The 23,971-nt window shown below is 45.7% G+C and overlaps 1 protein-coding gene across 3 annotated transcripts in view; it reads right to left on the bottom strand.

The window, feature by feature from the left end:
- Positions 1-23,971, bottom strand: part of sorl1 (sortilin-related receptor, L(DLR class) A repeats containing) — a 221,278-nt gene that overhangs the window by 25,943 nt on the left and 171,364 nt on the right. For all 3 annotated transcript variants that reach the window (XM_070894543.1, XM_070894544.1, XM_070894545.1), the window contains 9 exons: positions 23,047-23,175; positions 17,067-17,190; positions 15,187-15,350; positions 13,775-13,893; positions 13,112-13,225; positions 12,105-12,177; positions 3,561-3,643; positions 1,676-1,772; positions 1,098-1,282 (listed from right to left, as the gene is read on the bottom strand). In XM_070894543.1, the coding sequence (XP_070750644.1) occupies positions 1,098-1,282; positions 1,676-1,772; positions 3,561-3,643; positions 12,105-12,177; positions 13,112-13,225; positions 13,775-13,893; positions 15,187-15,350; positions 17,067-17,190; positions 23,047-23,175 (1,088 nt within the window). The remainder of the gene's footprint in view (positions 1-1,097; positions 1,283-1,675; positions 1,773-3,560; positions 3,644-12,104; positions 12,178-13,111; positions 13,226-13,774; positions 13,894-15,186; positions 15,351-17,066; positions 17,191-23,046; positions 23,176-23,971) is intronic.

Genomic DNA, 23,971 nt, shown 5'->3' with positions numbered 1-23,971 from the left:
TTCTTTACTTCATTTCTGCTGGTATAGGTTTAGCTTAAACACGATAGACACTGTCTGCAAACAATCAACGTAATTAAACACATACAGCATCAAGGAGGGCAATTTAAATAATACACTGAAAATTACTTATAATCGCTTCAATCACAGCATGTAGCAATATTTACCATATGCAAAGGATTCCATTTCCTGCACTGTGATACATGAAGGCCACAATGGCGCTCTCCCAATGGCCCAGTGGCTGAAGGCACCATCAGGTGCAGTATTAAGCCGTACAGACCAGGAGATCCCTGCTTCAATTTCCTGTGTGCACTGTTAGCTGACTGCAGTCAGAGTGCTACAACAACAACTTGCATTGATATAGCGCCTTTAACGGACTGACACGTCCCAAGGCGCTTCACTGGAGCGTTATCAAACAAAATGCGACACCGAGGCACAGGAGACATCAGGACAGGTGGCCAAAAGCTCGGTCAGAGGGGTAGGTTTCGAGGAGCATCCTTGAAGGAGGAAAGAGAGGTGGAGAGGCAGTGAGGTTTAGGGAGGGAGTTCCAGAGCTTGGGGCTCCAGCAGCTGAAGGCATGGCCACCAATGGTGGGGGGGGGGCGAAGGAAATCAGGGTGCACAATCAGCCTCAGCACTTCTGTGCTCAGGAGAGGAACAAAAAGAATGAAAAGAGAGTCAGCTTGGGCTCCCACTCTTGATCACTATCCAGTGACCTCTGCTGGAGAGTGCATGGGCACATCAGGAGAGGACAGCATCTAGCTCAAGTGCACGATCGCCATGTTCCAAAAGCCTGCTGATAGTCTCAGCTCCATCTTGTAGCATGGTCTCACGGGGCTGGGTAGCACCTGTAACACCAATCCCAGCACCACAGGATCACAGCTTGCTGTAACACATGCATGTATGAAGGATTGCTTTTTCTTGACTAAGATTTATTAAGCGGTCTGTGTGTTCTGTATGATTTCAGAGGGCCATGAGAAAGGGCATTTTATGCTGTTTCTCATCCAGTAACCACGTGCACGCCATCAAAAGGTCAGTGAATACAATGACTGACTATGTGCCGAGAAGGTCTGAACCTTAGAATAGCACGAGACACTCACCACATTCTTTGGGCCACTCCAACTGCAATCCACAGCCGTCTGATTGATTGGAACTGCTTTAAGTTTAGGAGGAGCTGGAATGGTTCCTTCCGTTATTGCACGTACAAAAGATATTGGGCTATCACCAACATCAGTTTTAGCCCAGGCGGAAATCTCATAATCTGTACCAGCAGTTAAATTGGAAACTAAAATAAAAAGAAATCACCGTCATTATGACACAATCTCATTTAATTAAAAGTCCAGCCATGTTTCCATTGGACAAGAGTGTGATGTACAAGGTATTTTTCATTCGCTTGACTAGTCCCAATAGGTAAACGGTCTTCCTATTGTTCCTTCCTTCTCTCTCTCCTCCCAGATTATAGAACTCATTGCACCAAGAGCAAATACATGTTTTTATTTTTAAATGATAAAGCTTTGCTATATAAAAATGCTGATTAAACATTGCCGTATGGCGCAAGGGCATTCAAAGACCCGATTGCAATTAAAAATCTTCTAAACAGAATCTGCTATTGGATGTGGGAAGTGGCTGGTATTTATGTGACCGCATTGCACGGGGTGTGAATATATAATATACATACCAGATAACACAGCCTTTCCGCCATCAACACTCAACCGGCGCTTTTCTTTTATATGGGTATCAAATGCCCACGACACATCCACAACATAGCTGGTCACCTGGAAAAAAGGCAGAGAAAATTAAGAACGAACCACAGCATTTCAAATATTAGTCTATAAGACACATCCACTGGCAACAGAAACATCCTACTTTCGACGATGATATGGGACTCATTGAAAACCTCAGGGATAAACTAGTGAATTTTTCTTCACCACAAATCTCAGAAGTAGATGTACATTTAACCACCCGAGAAGAAAATAGATTTTAAACACTAGAAATTCCTCTTTAAAAGATCCGAAATCTATGCATTGTTCAAGACATAATAGCAACTTGCATTTAGACAGCAACTTTATTGTAGAAAAACATCCGAAGGTGTTTCACAGGAGCAGGAGCAGTTAATATTTCATAGTTCCTATTGTATAATTAAACCTATTTATAACCCAGCCTTCTTTTATAAAAAGGGCAGGGAACAGACTATTAGTGAAGGAGTTGTTCAGATGCTGAATCAAAGTACATTATAGTGAAGACTGTTGGAGAGGATGTTTTAAGTGCATTCTGTATTAGTGGATTGGGCACAAACGTTAAGGTTACAGATATTCACCCCAGGCCCCAATTATATAACTGCTTTATGTTTCTTCTCAATTGATAGCCAATTTCTTCTCCTGTGCCAAACTAAAATATACACCTCAAACCCCACCACATGCATTGGTACAAGGCTAATTCAAGAGTTCCCTTCCACTCTATACTTACAGTTTGACCCTCCTCATGTCTGTTCCGATTCACCAGATAAAAAGATCTGCTGCCAGGGCTCCGCAATCAGGTTATGAGGCAGTGTGCAAACACAGCTTTTCCCCCACTCTCCTCCACAAAACTACCTGGCTTTTAGTTGCCACATCCACGTAATAACCGAGCTCAGTTCATAAACATACCAGGCGGGAAGCAGTCAGTTTGAACCTGCATCCTACAGCCATGTGGCACAGCATAGGACACCTGTACGTCACAATGCTGCACCAAAATAGCCCCAGTTAAGATGCAATTGTAAATTGGCAGGTAAATCCCAACCAAGTGGCATCACTGTCATTTCTCCTTAATGAACCCTCCAGTGAGAGTTGGCAATAGCTATCTGTCTGATGTACAACTTTAAATTGATGGTACTTCTCCAACACTTTGAGGTGTCTACTGCATATGGTCCATGTCTGAACCATCAGCGCCATTTTCGCAAGATCCACTGGGAGAATAGACGTACCAATATCAGTGTTCTCATTCAGTCCAACATCCCCAGCATCGAAGCACTGACCACACTCTACCAGCTCTGTTGGGCAGGCCACATCGTCCACATGACCGACACGAGATTCCCAAAGCAAGCGCTCTACTCGGAACTCCGACACGGTAAGCGAGCCCCAGGTGGGCAGAGCAAACATTTCAAGGACACCCTCAAAGCCTCCTTGATAAAGTGCAACATCCCCACCGACACCTGGGAGTCCCTGGCCAAAGTGGAGGAAGTGCATCCGGGAGGGCGCTGAGCACCTCGAGTCTCGATGCCGAGAGCATGCAGAAATCAAGCGCAGACAGCGGAAGGAGCGTGCAGCAAACCAGACTCCCCACCCACCCTTTCCCTCAACCACTGTCTGTCCACCTGTGACAGAGATTCTAATTCCTGTATTGGACTGTTCAGTCACCTGAGAACTCACTATTGGAGTGGTAGCAAGTCTTCCTCGATTTCGAGGGACTGCCTATGATGAACTTTAAATTGTACACAGCAACTATTAAAAGGAGCTGGAATGTTTACTCCATCTTAAAAAAGGACCAAATATCTTTGTTAAAACAGCCTCATGCACAATATGTACCTTAATATTAGTGTCCATTTGTAACTTCAAGTTAATGGAGTCTTCCTTTGTACTTGTAACTGTAACTGTTGGCGGTGGAATTGCTATTATGGAAGACAAACAAAGACCAAATTAATGTGTATTTCAGCAATTGCATGCAGCTGGGTTTAACGCATCTCGAAGCAACTTATTGTACAGTACTGCTCACAGAAATTTGATTGACAAGGGTTTCACTAGCCAGATGAATTGATTTAGTGGTCAACAGCAATTTTGAGCCATTATAAAGATTTAAATCAAAGTAATTTCTGGCATCTTAGTGTATTGGAGAAAAAAATTATTAAATCCAAGATTAAAATTTAAGGAGCTAAAAATCTGTATTGGTCCGCTTTCGGGCGCAGAATGGTGAGAACGCTCCCAGCACGTGCCAGATAAGAGGACCGAGGCTCACCCCAAATTGGGCCTCGGACCTCATTTCAATCTTACCAGAAAGCTGCGGGCAGCAGTCGCAACCTCCAGAAGTAGTTCGCTAATTTGGGAGTCCCGAAGATAAATCCGGGGCGGGGCGCGAGCGCGGGCCATGCAACAGCCTCCAGCAGTGCTGTGGAGCCAGGAGGTCCACTCTAGCTTCATATTTAGGTAAATAAGAACATAACATAAGAAATAGGAACAGGAATAGGCCTCGAGCCTGCTCCGCCATTCAATAAGATCATGGCTGATCTGATCATGGACTCAGCTCCACTTCCCCGCCGGCTCCCCATAACCCCTTATCGTTTAAGAAACTGTCTATTTCGGTCTTAAATTTATTTAATGTCCCAGCTTCCACAGCTCTCGGAGGCAGCGAATTCCACAGATTTACAACCCTCAGAAGAAATTTCTCCTCATCTCGGTTTTAAATGGGCACCCCCTTATTCTAAGATCATGCCCTCTAGTTCTAGTCTCCCCCATCAGTGGAAACATCCTCTCTGCATCCACCTTGTCAAGCCCCCTCATAATCTTATACGTTTCGATAAGATCACCTCTCATTCTTCTGAACTCCAATGAGTAGAGGCCCAACCTACTCAACCTTTCCTCATAAATCAACTCCCTCATCCCCGGAATTAACCGAGTGAACCTTCTCTGAACTGCCTCCAAAGCAAGTATATCGTTTCATAAATATGGAAACCAAAACTGCACACAGTATTCCAGGTGTGGCCTCACCAAAACCTTGTATAGCTGCAGCAAGACTTCCCTGCTTTTATACTCCATCCCCTTTGCAATAAAGGCCAAGATACCATTGGCCTTCCTGATCACTTGTTGTACTATCCTTTTGTATTTCATGCACAAGTACCCCCAGGTCCCGCTGTACTGTGGTACTTTGCAATCTTTCTACATTTGAATAATAACTTGCTCTTTGATTGATAGAGAAAAAAAAAAAGAGTTACATCTTTGTCAGTCCCTTTAAGGACCGCTGGAGAGGCCACGAGAAGAATAGGTAAGCTTGAGCTCAGCAGGCTGGCGCTCCTCAAACAGGCTTTAGGTGCCCTGAATGTGCAAATCAGGGTGCTAACTTCTGTTTCAGGAAGACATCATAGGATTAGTAGAAAAAGCAGAGAAAACCAAAAGGATTGCTAATAATCAGAAAATGTAAATATTGAAATGGTGCCAAGCCACTGTTGGAACATCACAGCTCGCTGGAGGTCAGGAAGCTGACAATTCTCAGGGAACGCATCACAAAATATTACAGCATCCGGTAATGATGTTGATGGCTAAATTGAGGGCAGTTTATGACAAGGTCTGATTACACTTGTGTAACATACTTCCGCTCATCAGTCATTCCAAATGTCACACGTTGAATCTAATTAATACATTAATAATCAATGATCTTCACCTTTCTAATATGGTTTGTTAAATTTCTAGCACAGAGTTAGCTGCTGTGAGCAGAGCGAGACACAGAGAATTATTTCTATAACCAGTAAAACAACAAAGACATTTTAAAACCTGATCACCTTCTCGTACATTCATTTCAAACTACGGCCCAAGCAGTGTGCAAGTTCGTGAACGTCTTGTTAGTAAGGAGTTATCCAATCTGGGTATAGGATATTAAAGTGTCCAATCTTGAGCTACAAGAATCATAGAACGGTTACAGCACAGAAGGAGGCCATTCGGCCCATCAAGCCTGTGCCAGCTCTCTGCGAGAGCACTTCAGCCAGTCCCACTACCCCGCTCTTTTCCAAAGCCCTGCAATTATTTTTCCTTCAGGTACTTATCCAATTCCTTTTGAAAGCAGTGATCGAGTCTGCCTCCACTGCCCTCTCAGGCAGCGAATTCTGGATCATAACCACTCGCTGCGTGGTTTTTCCTCACGTCGCATTTGGTTCTGCTGCCAATCACCTTAAATCTGTGTCCTCTGGTTCTCGACCCTTCCGCCAATGGGAACAGTTTTTCTCTATCTCGACCCCTCATGATTTTGAACACCTCTATCAAATCTCCGCTCAACCTTCTCTGCTCTGAGAACAACCCTAGAACCCATCACGTTTGTAACCTTCACATAACTGTAACCTTTATGTAACAACACTGTACACTGTATACACCTGAGTAAGGCACACCTTGACCACAGGGGGTGAACTTGTGGGAGACACTCCTCACCTGGTCATTCAGGTATATAAAGGGAGGTCCCATGCAGGGTCAGCACTTCTTGGTCCTGGGAATAAAGGTTCAGGTTACGTAGTGACATTGTCTGCAATACATGTCTCGTGTGATTCTATAGTAAGGTGCAAGGACACTACATTTGGCGACGAGAAACGGGAATCAACGACTCACAAGGATAGCCACCGGTAGCACAGAGGAACGGTACTGTGTTGGTGAGGACTGGGACGATTTCGTTGAGAGGCTCCAGCAGAGCTTTGTCACGAAGGATTGGCTGGGAGAGGAAGCGGCTGGCAAGTGGAGGGCGCATCTACTAACCAGCTGTGGTTCCGAGACGTATGCGCTGATGAAAGACATACTCGCACCAGAGAAGCCGGCGGACAAGTCCTTTGAAGAGCTCAGCACTCTCAGTGAGCACCTCAAACCGGCGAGCAGTATACATATGGCCCAGCCCCCCGGTTCTACACATACCGGCGTCAGGAGGGACAAAGCATATCGGACTTCGTTGCAGACCTTCGGCGTTTGGCCAGCCTCTAAGTTCACAGACGCCTGCAGGAGGGAGATGTTAAGGGATTTCTTCATTGAGGGCATTGGTCATGCCGGGATTTTCAGGAAGCTTATTGAGACCAAGGACTTGACTTTGGAAAGGGCAATGTTGCTAGCTCAGACTTTCATGGCAGGGGAAGAGGAGACCAAGATAATTTACGCGCGCAGCCCTGGTTCCAACGTGGCGATGGAACAGGGAGTTAACATTGTAAACGAGATTCAGAACCCCGCAGGCAGGCAAGGGCAATTCGACACCGCCCAGATAGCAACAGACTCCAGGGTGGGCCAGCAACAGAGACAATGACAGGGGGATCGGCAATTCACGCCATCACAAGGGACAATGCGATCCGGGATGGGACCATTGACACTCAGCAACAGAGTGCTCAGGAGTAATCAAAGACAATCAGAAAAGAATGCCTGTTAACAGTTCCTTTGTTCACAACAATCTCAGCTCATGCTGGAGGTGCGGTGGCAGACATGCTGCGAAAACCTATAGGTTTCAGCAATTTATCTGCAGAAACTGAAACTTCAGTAGATATCTGGTCAGAATGTGCAGAAAGTCCGTAGCGAGGCTAATTTACGAGGCAGAGGAACCAGACAAGGGGTCTGCAAGCCAGGGTGATGCTTGGGACAAAGCTATGGATGTTGCAGTCCAGCGGGTTCATGTGGCAGACGTCCACAGCTCGTATAGCAAAACGCCACCTATGATGATGAAAGTTCTATTAAATGGCATCCCGGTACGCATGGAGCTGGACACAGGAACCAGCCAGTCACTTATGAGTGCCTAACAATTTGAAAAACTATGGCCACTCAAAGCTAACAGGCCCAAACTGGAACGCAGTGACACGCAGTTACGGACGTACACCAGAGAGATCATCCCAGTACTAGGCAGTGCAAACTTGGTGGTTACACACAATGGATCGGAGAACCGGCTGCCACTCTGGATTGTCCCGGGGAATGGTCCCGCGCTCTTGGGGAGGAGCTGGTTAGCCGAGATGAACTGGAAATGGGGGGGGGATGTGCACGCCATTTCATCTGTGGAGCGAAGTTCATGCTCACAGGTCCTACAGAAATTCGAGCCACTTTTTCAACCAGGTGTCGGGACTTTTAAGGGCACCAAAGTAGCGATACGCATCACCCCGGACGCTAGACCAGTCCACCACAAAGCCAGAGCCGTGCCGTATGTGATGCGTGAGAGAATTGAGAGCAAGTTGGACAGGCTGCGAAAAGAGGGCATAATTTCGCCTGTTGAATTCAGTGACTGGGCAAGCCCCATCATTCCTGTCCTGAAAGCGGATGGCTCGGTCAGGATTTGTGGCGACTACAAGGCCACCATCAACCGAGTGTCCCTACAGGACCAATACCCGCTTCCGAGAGCGGAGGATCTTTTTGCCACGTTGGCAGGTGGCAAGCCTTTCACCAAATTGGACCTCACTGCGGCCTACATGACTCAGGAACCGGCTGAAGAATCCAAGCTTCTGACCACCATCACCACGCACAAGGGGCTATTCATTTACAACAGGTGTCCGTTTGGCATTCGTTCAGTGGCCGCTATCTTCCAGAGGAACATGGAAAGCTTGCTTAAATCCATCCCTGGAACAATCGTATTCCAAGATGACATCCTAATCACGGGTCGAGACACCGAGGAACACCTCCACAACCTGGAGGAGGTGCTATGCCGACTGGACCGGGTAGGCTTGCGACTAAAGAAGTCCAAGTGTGTGTTTTTAGCCCCAGAGGTCGAGTTTTTGGGCAGGAGGGTTGCCGCAGACGGGATCCGGCCGACCGAATCCAAAACGGAGGCGATCCGTTGTGCGCCCAGGCCCGGCAACATATCGGAGTTGCGGTCATTTCTGGGACTATTGAACTACTTTGGGAACTTTCTGCCGAACTTAAGCACATTGTTGAAGCCGCTGCACGTGCTCCTGCGTAAGGGTTGTGAATGGTTTTGGGGGGACTGTCAAGAACGGGCTTTCAATCAGGCGTGGAATCTGCTCTGTTCTAACAAGCTGTTGACCTTGTACAACCCCTGTAAGAAACTGGTTTTAACGTGTGATGCATCATCCTATGGGGTTGGGTGCGTGTGCAGCAGAGTAATGATGAGGGCCAACTCCAACTTGTGGCTTATGCCTCCAGGTCGCTTTCCCAGGCAGAACGGGGATATGGGATGGCTGAAAAGGAAGCACTCGCATGTATCCACGGGGTGAAAAAGATGCACCAGTACCTTTTCGGCAGAAGGTTCGAGTTAGAAACGGACCACAAACCGTTAACATCCCTGTTGTCTGACAGCAAGGCTGTCAATGCTAATATGTCAGCTCGCATTCTGCGGTGGGCCCTCACGCTGGCTGCGTATGACTACACCAGCCAGGCACCGAAAATTGCACTGACGTGCTCAGCAGGCTCCCACTGGCGACTCCCGAGGGGACATCGGAGCAAAGCACGGAGATTGTAATAGCCGTTGAGACTTTCGACATCACAGGCTCCCCCATCACAGCTCTCCAGATCAAAATCTGGACCAACAGAGATCCCCTACTATCCCTGATAAAGAAATGTGTCCTGACTGGGGATTGGGCGGCCGCACACAGAGCGTGCCCCGAGGAGGTCAGGCCATTTCACAGACGGATGGACGATCTCTCCATCCAAGCCGACCGCCTGCTATGGGGCAACCTGGTAGTCATGCCCCAGAAAGGAAGAGTAGCATTCATCAGAGATCTCCACAGCGAGCACCCAGCCATCGTGCTAATGAAGGCCATTGCCCGGTCACATGTATGGAACATTGGGTTCGCAGGTGCACGACATGTGCCCAGCTGGACAATGCCCCCAGGGAGGCCCCACTCAGCCCGTGGCCCTGGCCCACCAAGCCATGGTCACGTATTCAAGTAGACTACGTGGGCCCGTTCATGGGAAAAATGTTCCTGATTGTTGTCGATGCATACTCGAAATGGATTGAGTGCATCATATTGAATTCGTGCACAACATCCACCATCGTGGAGAGTCTGCGTACAGTCTTTGCGACCCACGGCTTGCCAAACATCCTGGTTAGCGATAATGGCTCGTGTTTCACTAGCTATGAATTCCAGGAGTTTATGTTGGGTAATGGTATCAAACATGTCAGGACAGCACCGTTCAAGCTGGCTTCCAATGGCCGGGCGGAACGTGCGGTTCAAATCATAAAACAGGGCATGCTCCGGATTCAAGACCCTCCCTTCAATGCCACCTATCGCACCTCCTGCTGGCCTATAGGTCCCGCCCGCATTTGCTCACAGGAGTCCCGTCCGCGGAGCTACTCATGAAACGCATGTTTAAAACGCGGTTGTCCCTCATTCATCCAGCCGTCAGACATTATTGAGGGCAAGCACCAGTCCCAAATCGAGTGCCATGATCGCAACTCAGTGGGGAGATGCATAGAGATTGATGACCCTGTAATCGTTCTTAATCATGCTTTGGGACCCAAGTGGCTTGAGGATACTGTAATTGCAAAGAGGGGACTAGGGTCATAGTGGTCAGAATAAACAATGGGCAGATATGCCGCAAACATCTGGACCAAGTAAAGAAAAGGTTCAGCATGGACACTGAGGGACCTGAGGAAGATCATGAGATGTCAACCACACCACTGCCAGTGAACGAGCAACAAGGACATTCACCAGCATGCACAGTCCTTGCGGCCAGCCCGGAATCACCTCAGGCGACAGAGACGAATGCTAAGGCCCAACCGCCAGAGCCCCAACTGCGGCGCTCCATGAGAGAGCGTCGACCGCCTGAAAGACTCAATCTTTGACCCAAAGAAGCTTGGGGGAGGTGATGTCATGTTTGTAACCTTCACATAACTGTAACTTTTATGTAACAACACTGTACACTGTATACACCCAAGAAATGCACACCTTGACCACAGGGGGTGAACTTGTGGGAGACACTCCTCACCTGGTCATCCAGGTTTATAAAGGGAGGTCCCATGTAGGGTCATCACTTCTTGGTCCTGGGAATAATCACGTAGTGACCTTGTCTACGCTACATGCCTCGTGTGATTCTATAATAAGGTGTAAGGACACTACAGAACCATTCTTGTAAATCTTTTCTGCACCCTCTCAAAGGCCTTCACATCCTTCCTAAAGTGCGGTGCCCAGAATTGGACACAATACTCCAGTTGAGGCTGAACCAGTGTTTTATACAGATTCATCAGAACTTCCTTGCTTTTGTACTCTATACCTCTATGTATGAAACCCAGGATCCTGTATGCTTTTTTTTTTTTAAATCGCTTTCTCAACCTGCCCTGCCACCTTTAACGATTTGAGTTCATATACCCCCCCAGGTCTCTCTGTTCATGCACCCCCTTTTAAATTGTACCCTTTAGTTTATATTGCCTCTCCTCGTTCTTCATATTAAAAGGTTATCACTTTGCACTTTTCTGCGTTAAATTTCATCTGCCACGTGCCCGCCCATTCCACCAGCCTACATCTTCTTGAAGTCTATCACTATCCTCCTCACTGTACTTCCAAACTTTGTGCCATCTTTAATTTTTTTTTATTGCGCCCTGTACACCCAAGTCATTACTATATACCAAGAAAAGCAGTGGTCCTCGTACCGACCCTGGGGAACACCACTGTATATCTTCCTTCAGTCTGAAAAACAACCGTTCACCATTACTCTCTGTTTCCTGTCACTGAGCCAATCCCGTATCCATGCTGCCACTGCCCCTTTTATTCCAACTTCAGCTTTGCTAGCAAGTCTATTATGTGGCACTTTATCAAACGTCTTTTGTAAGTCCATGTACACATCAACAAACTCAATCAAGTTAGTTAAACACAATTTGCCTTCAACAAATCCATGCTGGCTTTCCTTAATTAACCCATACTTGTCCAAGTGACTTATTTTTGGCCCCGATTATCATTTCTAAATGCTTCCCTACTACCGAAGCTAAAATTGACTGGCCTGTAGTTGCTGGGTTTATCCTTACACTCTTGTTCAAAAAAGGTTGCAACATTTGCAATTCTCCAGTCCTCTAGCTCCAGCCCCATATCCAAAGGAGGACTGGCAGATTATGGCCAGTACCTTGGCGATTTCCACCTTTACTTCCCTCAGCATCCTCGGATGCATCCCATCCAGTCCTGGTGACTTATCTACTTTAAGTACAGCCAGCATTTCTAGTACCTCATCAAATTTTTAGCCCATCCAGTATCTCATCTACCTTCTCTTTCACAATGACTTTGGCAGCATCTTCTTCATTGGTAAAGACAGATACAAAGTACTCATTTAGTACCTCAGTCATGCCCTCTGCCTCCATGCGTACAAACATGTATCAGTACTGTAACAGTGGCAAATTAGCTCGAGTGCACTCAAAAACAGACCACCAATTGCGCATCATTGGTTTCTCTCGAGAAGTACTGTACCACCGACCTTTTTCTTTATCTGTGTTAATGATTTTTGAATCGCTCCAGTTGCCTATCCCATGACCTGTAACAGCTGCAACCTGTGAACAATGGAAGACGGCTCATTAGAATCTGTTAAAATTATGACCCTACTATCCACTACATAGTCTGACTTGAGTTAATTTCACAGATACCTCGTACAAAGACTGAAATAAATATCAATTGGATGATATTTAATATTGGCACCATCTCACTGATATTGGTCGTCCAGCATCTTGTCCGGCATGGACCTGATGGGCGAATGGCCCATTTCTACTATAAGTCCAGATTAAAAGTTATGTTTTTAAGAGTCGCCACATGGCGTGGCATACTAAATAACTCCCAGCTTTGCTGCATCCGCTAAACTCAGCCGATGTAGCAGTAGGGCTCCTGGATTAGGCTGTGGCAAATCGACCAGCGTTCCCACTTCTGATTGTTACCCAGCGACCAATGTTCCCGTTAAGCTGTGTGGCTGCGCAGTGGTCTGGAGGACCCGCGCAGCCGGCTCGCCAGCTTCTCAACTGGAATAACCGCGCAGGAGTGAAAATTTCAATGAGCCGAGCAGCCGCTTAAAGGGGCCGCGCACCCCAAAGGAATTACAAGGAACATTGCCAGCGACCGCTGCTGAAATGTACATGACGACATTGAGTGAGGACAGCGGCTCGTCAAGCTGCCCTCCCATACTGGAATAGCATATTGACACACTCAAATAATGGCCGCCTGGGTGAGCGATAACCGGGCAAGGAGTCATGCCTTGGTGGGGAGGAAGAGGAGAGGAAAGAAAATTGGCAGGAAAAAAAAGCTAAATTAAATTATGTTTGCGTGCTCGTCATTGCTCCCTATATTTAAAGTATGAATGTGCAACATGTTCACAACATTTTTACACTATAATATGGCGCATCATTTAAACAAGACCAATTTCAATTCTAAAATGGTGCAAGTTATTGTCAGCTTCAGTACAGTCAACTTGGCAGGTCAAAAATGCACCACACTCACCCTGACTCTATACACGATGTTTATCTGCAGGTTTCCAATGTCCCTGTGGGTTCCAGGGTCTCCAGGGCCCGATGGTGAAGTCCATTCATTTGTACCATTCTGGGCATATTCCACCTGGGGGGGGGGGGGGGGGGGGGGGAGGGAACAAGAAAAAGCACTTGTTCTCATATCACTCAACATCTACAAAAACATGTCCCTGTACTGGGTTTGTAATTTCACACAGACCTCCAATCAAGGAAGGACATTCATTATAATTCTGGTGAAGGAAATATCTGCACTCTCAGCCTCAAGCAATCCGCCGAAATGCTACTTCGGGTGAGGTGCAAAATAGAGATCCCTCCGAACAGTGGAACTTCATTACAAACCTGCCGCGTTTCCATTACAGACCAAAATGGAGCTCGTGGTCGCACCTTCATACTATTTGCAATGGCAGGACATCCACATTAGTGGCTTTCTATGGCAATACAACCAGTCTACGGAGAGACAGACTTCCCGAGCACAAGAGTTTGTTCCACACTTTCAGCTCGATGCCAATGTATAAGGGAGTGAATTGTGTGAATCTGAGCATTTTCTATTTTTAAACATTTCAAAAGACTGAAGGAATACGATCTGAAAAATGGAAATACTTTTACATAACTTTATTAAGGATTTCTATAAACTTACAACATACTCCCGAATCAGACCACGTGCATTGACAGGGGGACTCCATTGGCAGGATATAGTACAGGTACGATCATCATCTTCACGAAAAGACAGCTGGAGATTTTGTGGTGGATCAGGAACTGCAAAGAAAATATATATAGAGTACAATTTGGCTTCACTTTTTTGCTAAGAATGTATGAACACCTGTAAATACAGCCCAATAGAACAAGAGTGATAACATTCCCCACACTATACAGCTAAACCATGGCCAATATTTGCGAGTACAGTAGTTCCAAAACTCAGCTTTTGATATTTATTCCATTGAATGAGGGAATCGAATGAGGAGTTGCCGAGATCTGGAACGCGCTGCCTGAAAGGGCGGTGGAAGCAGATTCAATAGAAACTTTCAACAGGGAATTGGAGAAAAAGTAAAAATGTGCAGGGCTATGGGGAAAATGCAGGGGGAGTGGGACTCATTGAATAGCTCTTTCAAAGAGCCGGCACAGGCTCGATGGGCCGAATGGCCTCCTGTGCTCTAAGATTCTATGAAGTTTTCTGGCCGGCTGCCCATTTCACACCCTACTTAAAACTTGAGCTCATCCAAAACTCAGCTGCCCGTACCCTAACTCGCAGCAAGTCCCGTTCACCCATGACCCCCCTGTGCTCGCTGACCTACATTGGCTCTCAGTCCGACAACGCCTCAATATTAAAGTTCTCATTCTGGTTTTCAAACCCATCCTTGGCCCTTGCCCCTCCTTATTTCTGTAACTTCCTCCAGCCCCACAATCCTCTGAGGTCTCTGCGCTCTTCAAATTCTGGCCTCTTGCATATTCCCGATTTTAATTGTTCCACCATTGGCAGAAATATCCTATGCCGGACCCAAGTTTAGGTTATTCTGCCACCAACATCACGTGGAAAATAAGAGGCTGGATTTTAGTCGGAAAAGAATACACACGCAAGTAAGTAAATGAATAAAACTGGATCCACTCTCATTAATTCAAAGCACTCACTGGTAGGTGACAGCATTTAGCACTATAGCTTACACTCCTACACAAAGGATCCTTCAGGAGAGGCTCACAAAAACTATTTGAGCATTACATCAGCAACTGCAATTTCTTCAAGTAAAACCCGGCGTTAAAATGACTTGCAGTTTTAGTTTCCGTCATCAACAGCTCTGGTGTGTAACAGGGTCATTGTAGCCACTACTGTTGCCCTGATGTACACATTTTCAGAGTGCGACAGCACACAAAAAATGCACAGCAGTCCATGCGAGCCTTGAGCATTAAGCACCTGCTTCTTCGATTTCGGCACTGAGCAAGGGAATTAGGTCAGCGATCTGCATTATGGCAAGAGGTGTGAAAGCAACTTCAGGACCGCTTATGTTAACTTATTCTCTACAGAACAACAGCGTTTAAAAATAAAATTGCACTTACGGCCCTCAGGAGTTCGCACCATAATAATCTCACTCGTGCTGTAAGTTTTCAGAAGGCAGTGCACTTGCACTTTCACCTGGTAGGTCGTGGCAGGTTTCAGAACTTTTATTATAAAAGCAGTTTTGGTGCCAGCATCCAAGTTGTTCCAGTCACCGCCAATCAAACTGCAAGAGGAAAAGATGATTGTCACTCAACAGTGTACCGTCAAGCCCCAGAAATTCTCGAAAGTAACTGCAGGATGCATGTGGAAGTGATGGGTGATGTCATACCCAACTAACTTCAAACACCTGGGGCCCCAAATTGGTGAAACCCAAGGCCCGAGATCCCGGGCAGTACTTTGCCGGGAAGATTCCTCTCAGAGGTGGCAGTACCGCCCAGCGTCAAAATAACAGCTTACGCCATCAATCTGAGCGGCAGTGGGCGGGAGCTCGCAATCTCGGCGGCAAATTCTCTTGCCGCCCAAGTGCTGCTGAGGATGGAGACGGGCCCAGGGCTGTTGGAAGACCTGAAAATAAAAACCATTACAAAAAAAACCCCCAAAACAATCGGAACACCTTCAGGGGACCCCATCCAGGTAAGTCGCTGGAAAAAAGATTTCAAATATGTTCACTAACTTTTTTTCCGCCGTTCTTCGTACTTACCGTCGGGGTTAGAACAGCCTCCACGCAGCAGTCCTTCCCCATGCTGGCATCGACTCCCGCCCGCATCAACCTGGCAGCTCGACGGCCACTTACACTACTTGGTCGTCAGCAGCTGTCAGCGGGCGGTTCCCAGCGATACTCCCCTCCCGCCCGCTTCAGCCCGAGTGGAAACTGGCACAGAGGGGAGATCGGAGGTAAAACTCTGCGGCATTGGGCGGTAAGACCACCAATATCGGGGCCCTTGTTTTATCAGATGCTGACTGACCTGCTGTGTAGTTCCAGTATTTTCTAGTTTCCTCGAGTTCAATAACTAGACTACTGACTGGCCTAAACCTTTCACTCCCATCTTAAATAAGATGCAGTACTTCAGATGCTCTGACGAAGAGTCAGCGGCCTGAAACGTTAACTTTGTTTCTCTCTCCACAGATGCTGCCTGACCCGCTGAGATTTCCAACATTTTCCGTTTTTACTTCAGACGCTCTCCTCCTTTCTTCCCTCCTGCCTCTCCACCATCCTGTCCCCATCCCCATGTCATTTATTTTTATCCACTTCCCCCACGCCGACTGGGATTGAAAGGAGCTGCATTGCAGCAGCTCAGGGTGACTGTGTATGTGTATCCCGCTCCCCCAGTGGCGGTGATACAGAGCGCTATCTTTCCTCAGAACTCCTCGCAGTAGTACGGTTTAGATCAGGAATTCACCACTGGCCAAATCATGGATATTGTGTATGGAGAAAGCATCAGACTGAACACTGTGAGCTCAAAGTAAAGTGTGACCATAGTCTTTTATTACAGGTCTCCAGAATGCCTCTCCAACATGTGAAGCCTCCTTAAATACCTGTGCTCCCAAGGGATTATGGGATCTCTTGGGACTCTGGGAAATGAGCCCTCTGGTGGCTGTACAGAGTAAATACAAGTCCACATATATAACACCCCCATAGCACTTCACACTAGTGCTGTAGTACACTTTCCAAACATAGCGCCCCTTTGAAAGTCCCTTTTAAAAGTCTGTAGAATCTGAATTCCAGCACATTTCACAAAATCTGCTGCATTCCCACACTACCTAAATTCAAATGACAAAATATCAGTTTAGGGCCAAATGTGTATTGGAAAATCTATCGAGCTAGTTAAAAACTTGCAAACTGAAAACAAACAGCAAGCCCAATCAACATGGAATTTGGTCTAATCACACCGGGGAGGGAAGGGAGCAATGTAACACAGAAGAGCGATGGAATTATTACCTGTAGTATACAATGTAGGTACACGATGGTTGCAAATTCTTTGGACTGTCCCATGTTAGAGAAATATCGCCATTAAAATCAACTGACAATTTCAGCTGCCGAACTTTGTATGCTATACCATCACCTTAAAATAAAAAATACAAAATTAGTTCTAGAAATTCTCAACATTGTACACCCAAATAGAATGAAAAATCTAGCCTTGATGACTGGATCATTTTGGTTTATATTCATTTCAGACATGATACAGAAATGCTATAACAATCCTATGATTAAACAATTCTTTGGACAAAGGCAAAATTCCGCGGTTGCTGGAAATATGAAATAGAACGCGAAAATGCTGGAAAAACGCAGGTCAGGCAGCACATATGGAGAATGAAACACCGTTAAAATATTTCAGGTTGGTGACCTTTCATCAGAACTGCAAAATGTTAGATGTTTAATCGGGTACAGAGGCATTGAAAAGGGGGCAGGGGAGAAAAGAGCTAAAAAGGTAGGTCTGTGACAGGATGGAAGGCAGGTGTGATTAAATGACAAAAGAGATCATGGTACAAGGCAAAGGTGGGGGGGTGGGGGCAGAGAGGGGGGTAATCCTTTGGGCAATTTGATCTTACGAAGAACAGTGCAAGTCAGTTGCCTCTCATGGTTTCAACTCAATCCAAGTTTCCCTGGGTCAGGAGTAGATGATACTAACTAGGTTAAAGGGCCCCAGCACAAGTATTACATAAGAACATAAGAAATAGGAGCAGGAGTAGATCATTTGACCCCTCGACCCTGTTCCGCCATTTAATAAAATCATGGCTGATCTGATCATGGACTTCCACTTCCCTGCCCACTCCCCATAACCCTTTACTCCCTTATCGCTCAAAAATTGTCGATCTCCGCCTTAAATATATTCAATGACCCAGCCTCCACAGCTCTCTGGGACAGAGAATTCCACAGATTTACAACCCTCAGAGAAGAAATTCCTCCTCATCTCAGTTTTAAATGGGTGGCCCCTTATTCTGAGACTATGTCCCCTAGTTTTAGTTTCCCCTATGAGTGGAAATATCTTCTCTGCATCCACCTTGTCGAGCCCCCTCATTATCTTTAAATTTCAATATGATCATCCCTCATTCTTCTGAACTCCAATGAGTATAGGCCCAACCTACTCAACCTATTTTCATAAGTCAACCCCCTCATCTCCAAAATCAACCTTGTAAACCTTCTCTGAGTTCCTTATTAGTCAGGAAATTATGTTAGGGAAATTGATGGGATTGAAGGCCGATAAATCCCCAGGGCCGGATAGGCTGCATTCTAGAGTATTTAAGGAAGAAATAGTGGATGCATTGGTGATCATGTTCCAACATTCTATTGACTCTGGATCTGTTCCTATGGACTGGAGGGTAGCTAATGTAACACCACTTTTTAAAAAAGGAGGGAGAGAAAATGGGGAATTATAGACCGGTTAGCCTGACATCGGTGGTGGGGAAAATGTTGGAATTAATTATTAAAGATAAAATAGCAGCGCATTTGGAAAGTCAGCATGGATTTATGAAAGGGAAATCATGCTTGACAAATCTTCTAGAATTTTTTGAGGATGTAACTAGCAGAGTGGACAAGGGAGAACCAGTGGATGTGGTGTATTTGGACTTTCGAAAGACTTTTGACAAGGTCCCACACAAGAGATTAGTGTGCAAAATTAAAGCACATGGTATTGGGGGTAATGTACTGACGTGAAGAGAGAACTGGTTGGCAGACAGGAAGCAGAGAGTTGGAATAAACGGGTCCTTTTCAGAATGGCAGGCAGTGACCAGTGGGGTGCCGCAGGGTTCAGTGCTGGGACCCCAACTATTAATGATTTAGATGAAGGAATTGAGTGTAATATCTCCAAGTTTGCAGATGACACTAAGCTGGGTGGTGGTGGTGAGCTGTGAGGAGGATGCTGAGAGACTGCAGGGTAACTTGGACAGGTTAGGTGAGTGGGCAAATGCATGGCAGATGCAGTATAATGTGGATAAGTGTGAGGTTATCCACTTTGGTGGCAAAAACAGGAAGACCGATTATCTGAATGGTGACAGATTAGGAAAAGGGGAGGTGCAACGAGACATGGGTGTCATGGTACATCAGTCATTGAAGTTTGGCATGCAGGTACAGCAGGCAGTGAAGAAGGCAAATGGCATGTCGGCCTTCATAGCTAGAGGATTTGAGTATGGAAGCAGGGAGGTCTTATTGCAGTTGTACAGAGCCTTGGTGAGGCCACACCTGGAATAGTGTGTTCAGTTTTGGTCCCCTAATCTGAGGAAGGACGTTCTTGCTATTGAGATTCACCAGATTGATTCCTGGAATGGCAAGACTGACATATGAGGAGAGACTGGATTAACTGGGCTTGTATCCACTGGAGTTTAGATGAATGAGAGGGGATCTCATCGAATCATATAAAATTCTAATGGGATTGGACAGGTTAGAGGCAGGAAGAATGTTCACATTGCTGGGGGGTTCCAGAACCAGGGGTCACAGTCTAAGAATAAGGGGTAAGCCATTTATGACAGAGATGAGGAGAAACTTATTCACTTAGAGAGTGGTTAACCTGTGGAATTCTCTACCGCAGAAAGTTGTGGAGGCCAGTTCGTTAGATATATTCAAAAGGGAGTTCGATATGGCCCTTACGGTCAAAGGGATCAAGGGTTATGGAGAGAAAGCAGGAAAGGGGTACTGAGGTTGAATAATCAGCCATGATCTTATTGCATGGCGGTGCAGGCTTAAAGGGCCGAATGGTCTGCTCCTGCACCTATTTTCTATGTTTCTATGTTTCTCTGAACAGCCTCCAATGTAAGTATACCCTTCATTAAATATGGAGACAAAAACTTCTAGATGTGGCCTCACCAATACCCTGTACAGTTGTAGCAGGACTTCTCTGCTTTTATACTCCATCCCCCTTGCAATAAAGACCAACATTCCATTTGCCTTCCTGATCACTTGCTGTACCTGCAGACTAACTGTTTGTGTTTCATGCACAAGGACCCCCAGGTCCCTCTGTACCACAGCACTTTGCTCCATTTAAATTATAATTTGCTTTTCTATTTTTTCTGCCAAAGTGGATAACCTCACATTTTCCCACATTATACTCCATCTGCCAAATTTTTGCCCAGTCACTTAGCCTGTCTATATCCCTTTGTTTTTCCTCCTCACAATTTGCTTTCCCACCAATCTTTGCATCATCAGTAAACTTGGCTACATTACACTCGGTCCCTTCATCCAAGTCATTAACATAGATTGTAAATAGTTGAGGCCCCAGCACCGATCCCTGCGGCACCCCACAAGTTACTGTTTGCCAACCGGAAAATGACCCGTTTGTATCGTTCCTGTTCCTTTCTCAATTAAGTATTGAGGAATACATTTTAAAGAGGGTACAAGGTTAAACGATGTAAGCAGTAGGAGTTGTACCTACATTAACAGTGACTACACTTCAAAATTTAATTGCCTGTAAAGCACTTTGGGACATCCTGAAGATGTAAAAGGTGCTATATAAAGGCAAGTCTTTCATTCTCTCTTTCAGTACAAACTCAATATAACTAGTTGGTACTACATCTGCACTAGCAACAATATACTCACATTTTGACGAGAACTTCTTTGTAGAATCGTGTCAAACTGCTGATAAAAAAGGTTAAGACTCTGTACTTCACTAGTGTCCAGACCAAAGAGGTCAGTCATAGAGAGAGCAGGATCAGACAGGCACCAACACATCAATGTGCCGGACCTTGCTGGAAAAGTAACGCGGTGTTAATGACGCAGGCGGTTACTGATGAGCAAATCAGGCAGCAAGTTCAGGGGGTGAAGAGATGCTCCGAGTTATGAATCTCCAGAACTTGCTGGTTCTATGGGTCCAATTTTCACCAACCCCTTTGTTTCGCTGCACTTACCCGAAATGTGCCGACTTTGCGCGCTGGAAACGGTGCCGAAAAAAAGTGGCCCCATCCTGCCTGCTCTGCTGAGCTTCCGGTGTCCCAGCGTGGCGCACATAGTGCAGTGGGAGGGGGGGGGAGCAATAGCCCAGTGCAGAAAACACTGCCGGCAGCTGCGCGCATGCGCAGTGGAGTTTGCGCACATGCCCCTCGCCCTCCCACCGTGCCCTGCGGGCTGTGAGCAGGACCCGATGCTCGCAGCCCCTATCCCCAGCCGAGTGGCCTCCTGCACCGGCCAACCCGCTGACTTCCCGGGCCGAGGTAGGACTTGAGTTTTATTTTTTTACTTATTGATGGTTGTTCTTTGTTTAGTGAGGAGAGTTTTGATTGGGGGGGGGGGGGGGGGGCGGGGGGACTTTAAATAAAATCTTGTTTCTGGCTTAAAGGTAGGACTTCTATTTTTTATTTGTTATTGATTGATTGCTTATTACTTTTTGTGGTTTGTTTAGTGCTTTGTAAGTCTTGGTGCTTTAAATGTACCAACCTGCGCCGATTTCTTAACTGCCCGCAAGGTTTTTCCAGAGCTGGCCACATACGCTGACCTAAGTGGATTTGGAGTAAGTTTTAGCTGGCCAAAGTGTCATAAGTGGCCAAACCTGGCCTAAGTGGCTGGGAACGCCCCCTTTTGAAAATAAAAACTTAAAAAAAAAAAATCGTACCTAACTGAGTTACTCTGGAGCAAGTTTATTGGGGAAAATGGTGTTTTTTAAAACTTATGCCAGAAAAACCAACTTTCTCCAAAAAAAATTGGAGCAAGTCATGGCCAAAATTGGGCCGTGTGTGTCTCCTTGATGTAAGCTATAACAGTGAATTCAATGTCAAATCAGGCACAGAAAGCAAAGTAAAGAGGGACAGATAGATTGGATTGAGAGAGAGAGAGAGAGAGAGAGAGAGAGAGAGAGAGAGAGAGGTAAAAGAGATAGAAATAAAAAGAAAAAATTTAAATTTTTTCATCTGACAATAATTAAAATCTGAAGGAATGAGACTCCACACTTGTTAAAGTTAATTTTCAGTGCCAGAGAGGTTGTTTAGCAGTAACTAAAACTTACCACACAGTTCAAGGGTACTTAAACTGGAATGACATGCCAGAGTTTAGTCCGTATCTAACTTCATGCCGTTAAATACATTTGAATGGGGAGCCAGAGGCTGAGATGGCATTTTTATGCAGCTTATGGAGGAGTGGCGAATCTCGGACAGCAACTTCTGAGATTTCCCATTTAATTGCGCATGTGCGATTGCCAGAAGTTGCTGTACGATTTGCGTGCAAGTAAGTGAGCGCCATTATTTTCAGAGCAAAATTTAGCCCATTCGTGCACGTACTTCTTTAATATGATAATTAATGTAATGCCAATCAACCTCGACGGACAGAAAAGGAACAATTTCAAGTATTTAATTTAATTCCTGCACGCAGTAAATTGTTGTTGCAGATTTTAAAAATGTCAAATATATTTCAAATTTGTTTCTTACTTTTCCATTGTCTTTTTTCTCTCTCTCTATCTCTTAATCCAATCTTTCTTCCCTCTCTTTATTTCTCTTTCTGTATCTGATTTGACTCCAAGTTACCCCATTTCCTTCTCTGCTGTTCCTGTTTCTTTCTCAATCCTTAAATCTCACTGGTGAAGGAGACAGACTGCTGGTCCCATTGTTCACAAAGATCCCCGCTGCCTAGCTGCCCTTGCTGTGGCAGTTTAAGCTTGCACTTCCAGCCAGTTGCTGCGTAAAAAATGTGAGCTGAAGGGTGCAGGAAATTCTAACTAACGACGCACATCGCAAGATACCCCGCTCTACCAAGATCCGGTCCATTGTGTTTAATACTTGAGCGCAAGAACACATTTAACGAGTCATTGCAGAAGCAATTGTTGTAATTAAAGGGTTGTCCTGTTAGATCCAGGATGATTCTTCGCCTTACATACATGAAGCTCTTCAGCGATCTCCAAGTGATATGGAGGGGTTTAATTTCACAGCGGCAGGGACAAAAGGGTCAGTCAATTTGAGCGAGAAGCTGCTGTACAGCCTCTTAGTGCCTACTTGTGACTTACTTGAGCAGTTCTTCTCATCACTGTTATCAGAGCAGTCCAGAAATCCATCACAGCGCTCCAGTAAACTTATACAGGTCTCTCCATCCTCACACACAGTTCCATTCAAACACAATAATGGAGTATGGGTAGCTGAAAATTAGATTGTTCCAACAGAAAAAAAAGAGCAAGTGTTTAAAAGAATCTCAGTTTAATGAAGTGAGAATAATACAGGAAACGCTCAGCAGGTCAATGCACATTTGAAAGATAAAGGCTAACGCTTCAGATGCAACTCCACTGATAAAGGGTAACACTGAAATTATTGCACAGACTTTCTATTTCACACACAGATTGATGCATGCATTTCCAGTTTTTATTTAAATTTAACATTTGCAGTTTCTTCTCATAGCCACTGAAAATTATTTTAACATGTAAGATTCGGCGAAAACATCGGTGCAAACTTTTGGACTTACAAGTTTTGAACTTTGCTGGGACACATTCACTGTACAGCAGAAGAGCTAACCAGACATGTTTAACTTGAATACACTCCAACTGGGCGGGAATGAAAATGGCTGAATGCAGGAACATCATGGTTGATGAGCGTCTTTTGTCATGGAATGGGAACCCATCAGTGAGACGTTAGGAAGGTGGCCGGTGTTTCAGGCCATCGAAAGACAAAGCTATTTTGACCACAGACCCATCGGAGCCGCCCATCAAGGGACAGCCCAGTTTGACAAAGGGGCAGGCAAAGACTTGTTTTTTGCTTTTCAGTTGGACAGCCTCATGCAGGAAGGATAATTGGATTTTAAGCAATCTTGCAGGTATAAGAACGGCAGTGGGAAGCCATCTCTCTCTCTCTCTCTCTCTTCTACGCCTGCTTGCAACGCACAAGGACCGAGCACTCCGTCTCGGATGGAGCCAAGAGAGCCTTGTTACTTTGACTGGGAGG

Source organism: Pristiophorus japonicus, chromosome 11, assembly GCF_044704955.1.
Source record: "Pristiophorus japonicus isolate sPriJap1 chromosome 11, sPriJap1.hap1, whole genome shotgun sequence".
Taxonomy (NCBI): Eukaryota; Metazoa; Chordata; class Chondrichthyes; family Pristiophoridae; genus Pristiophorus; species Pristiophorus japonicus.
Note: the sequence above shows the minus strand (reverse complement) of the source record. Positions and strands in the feature narration are given on the sequence as shown.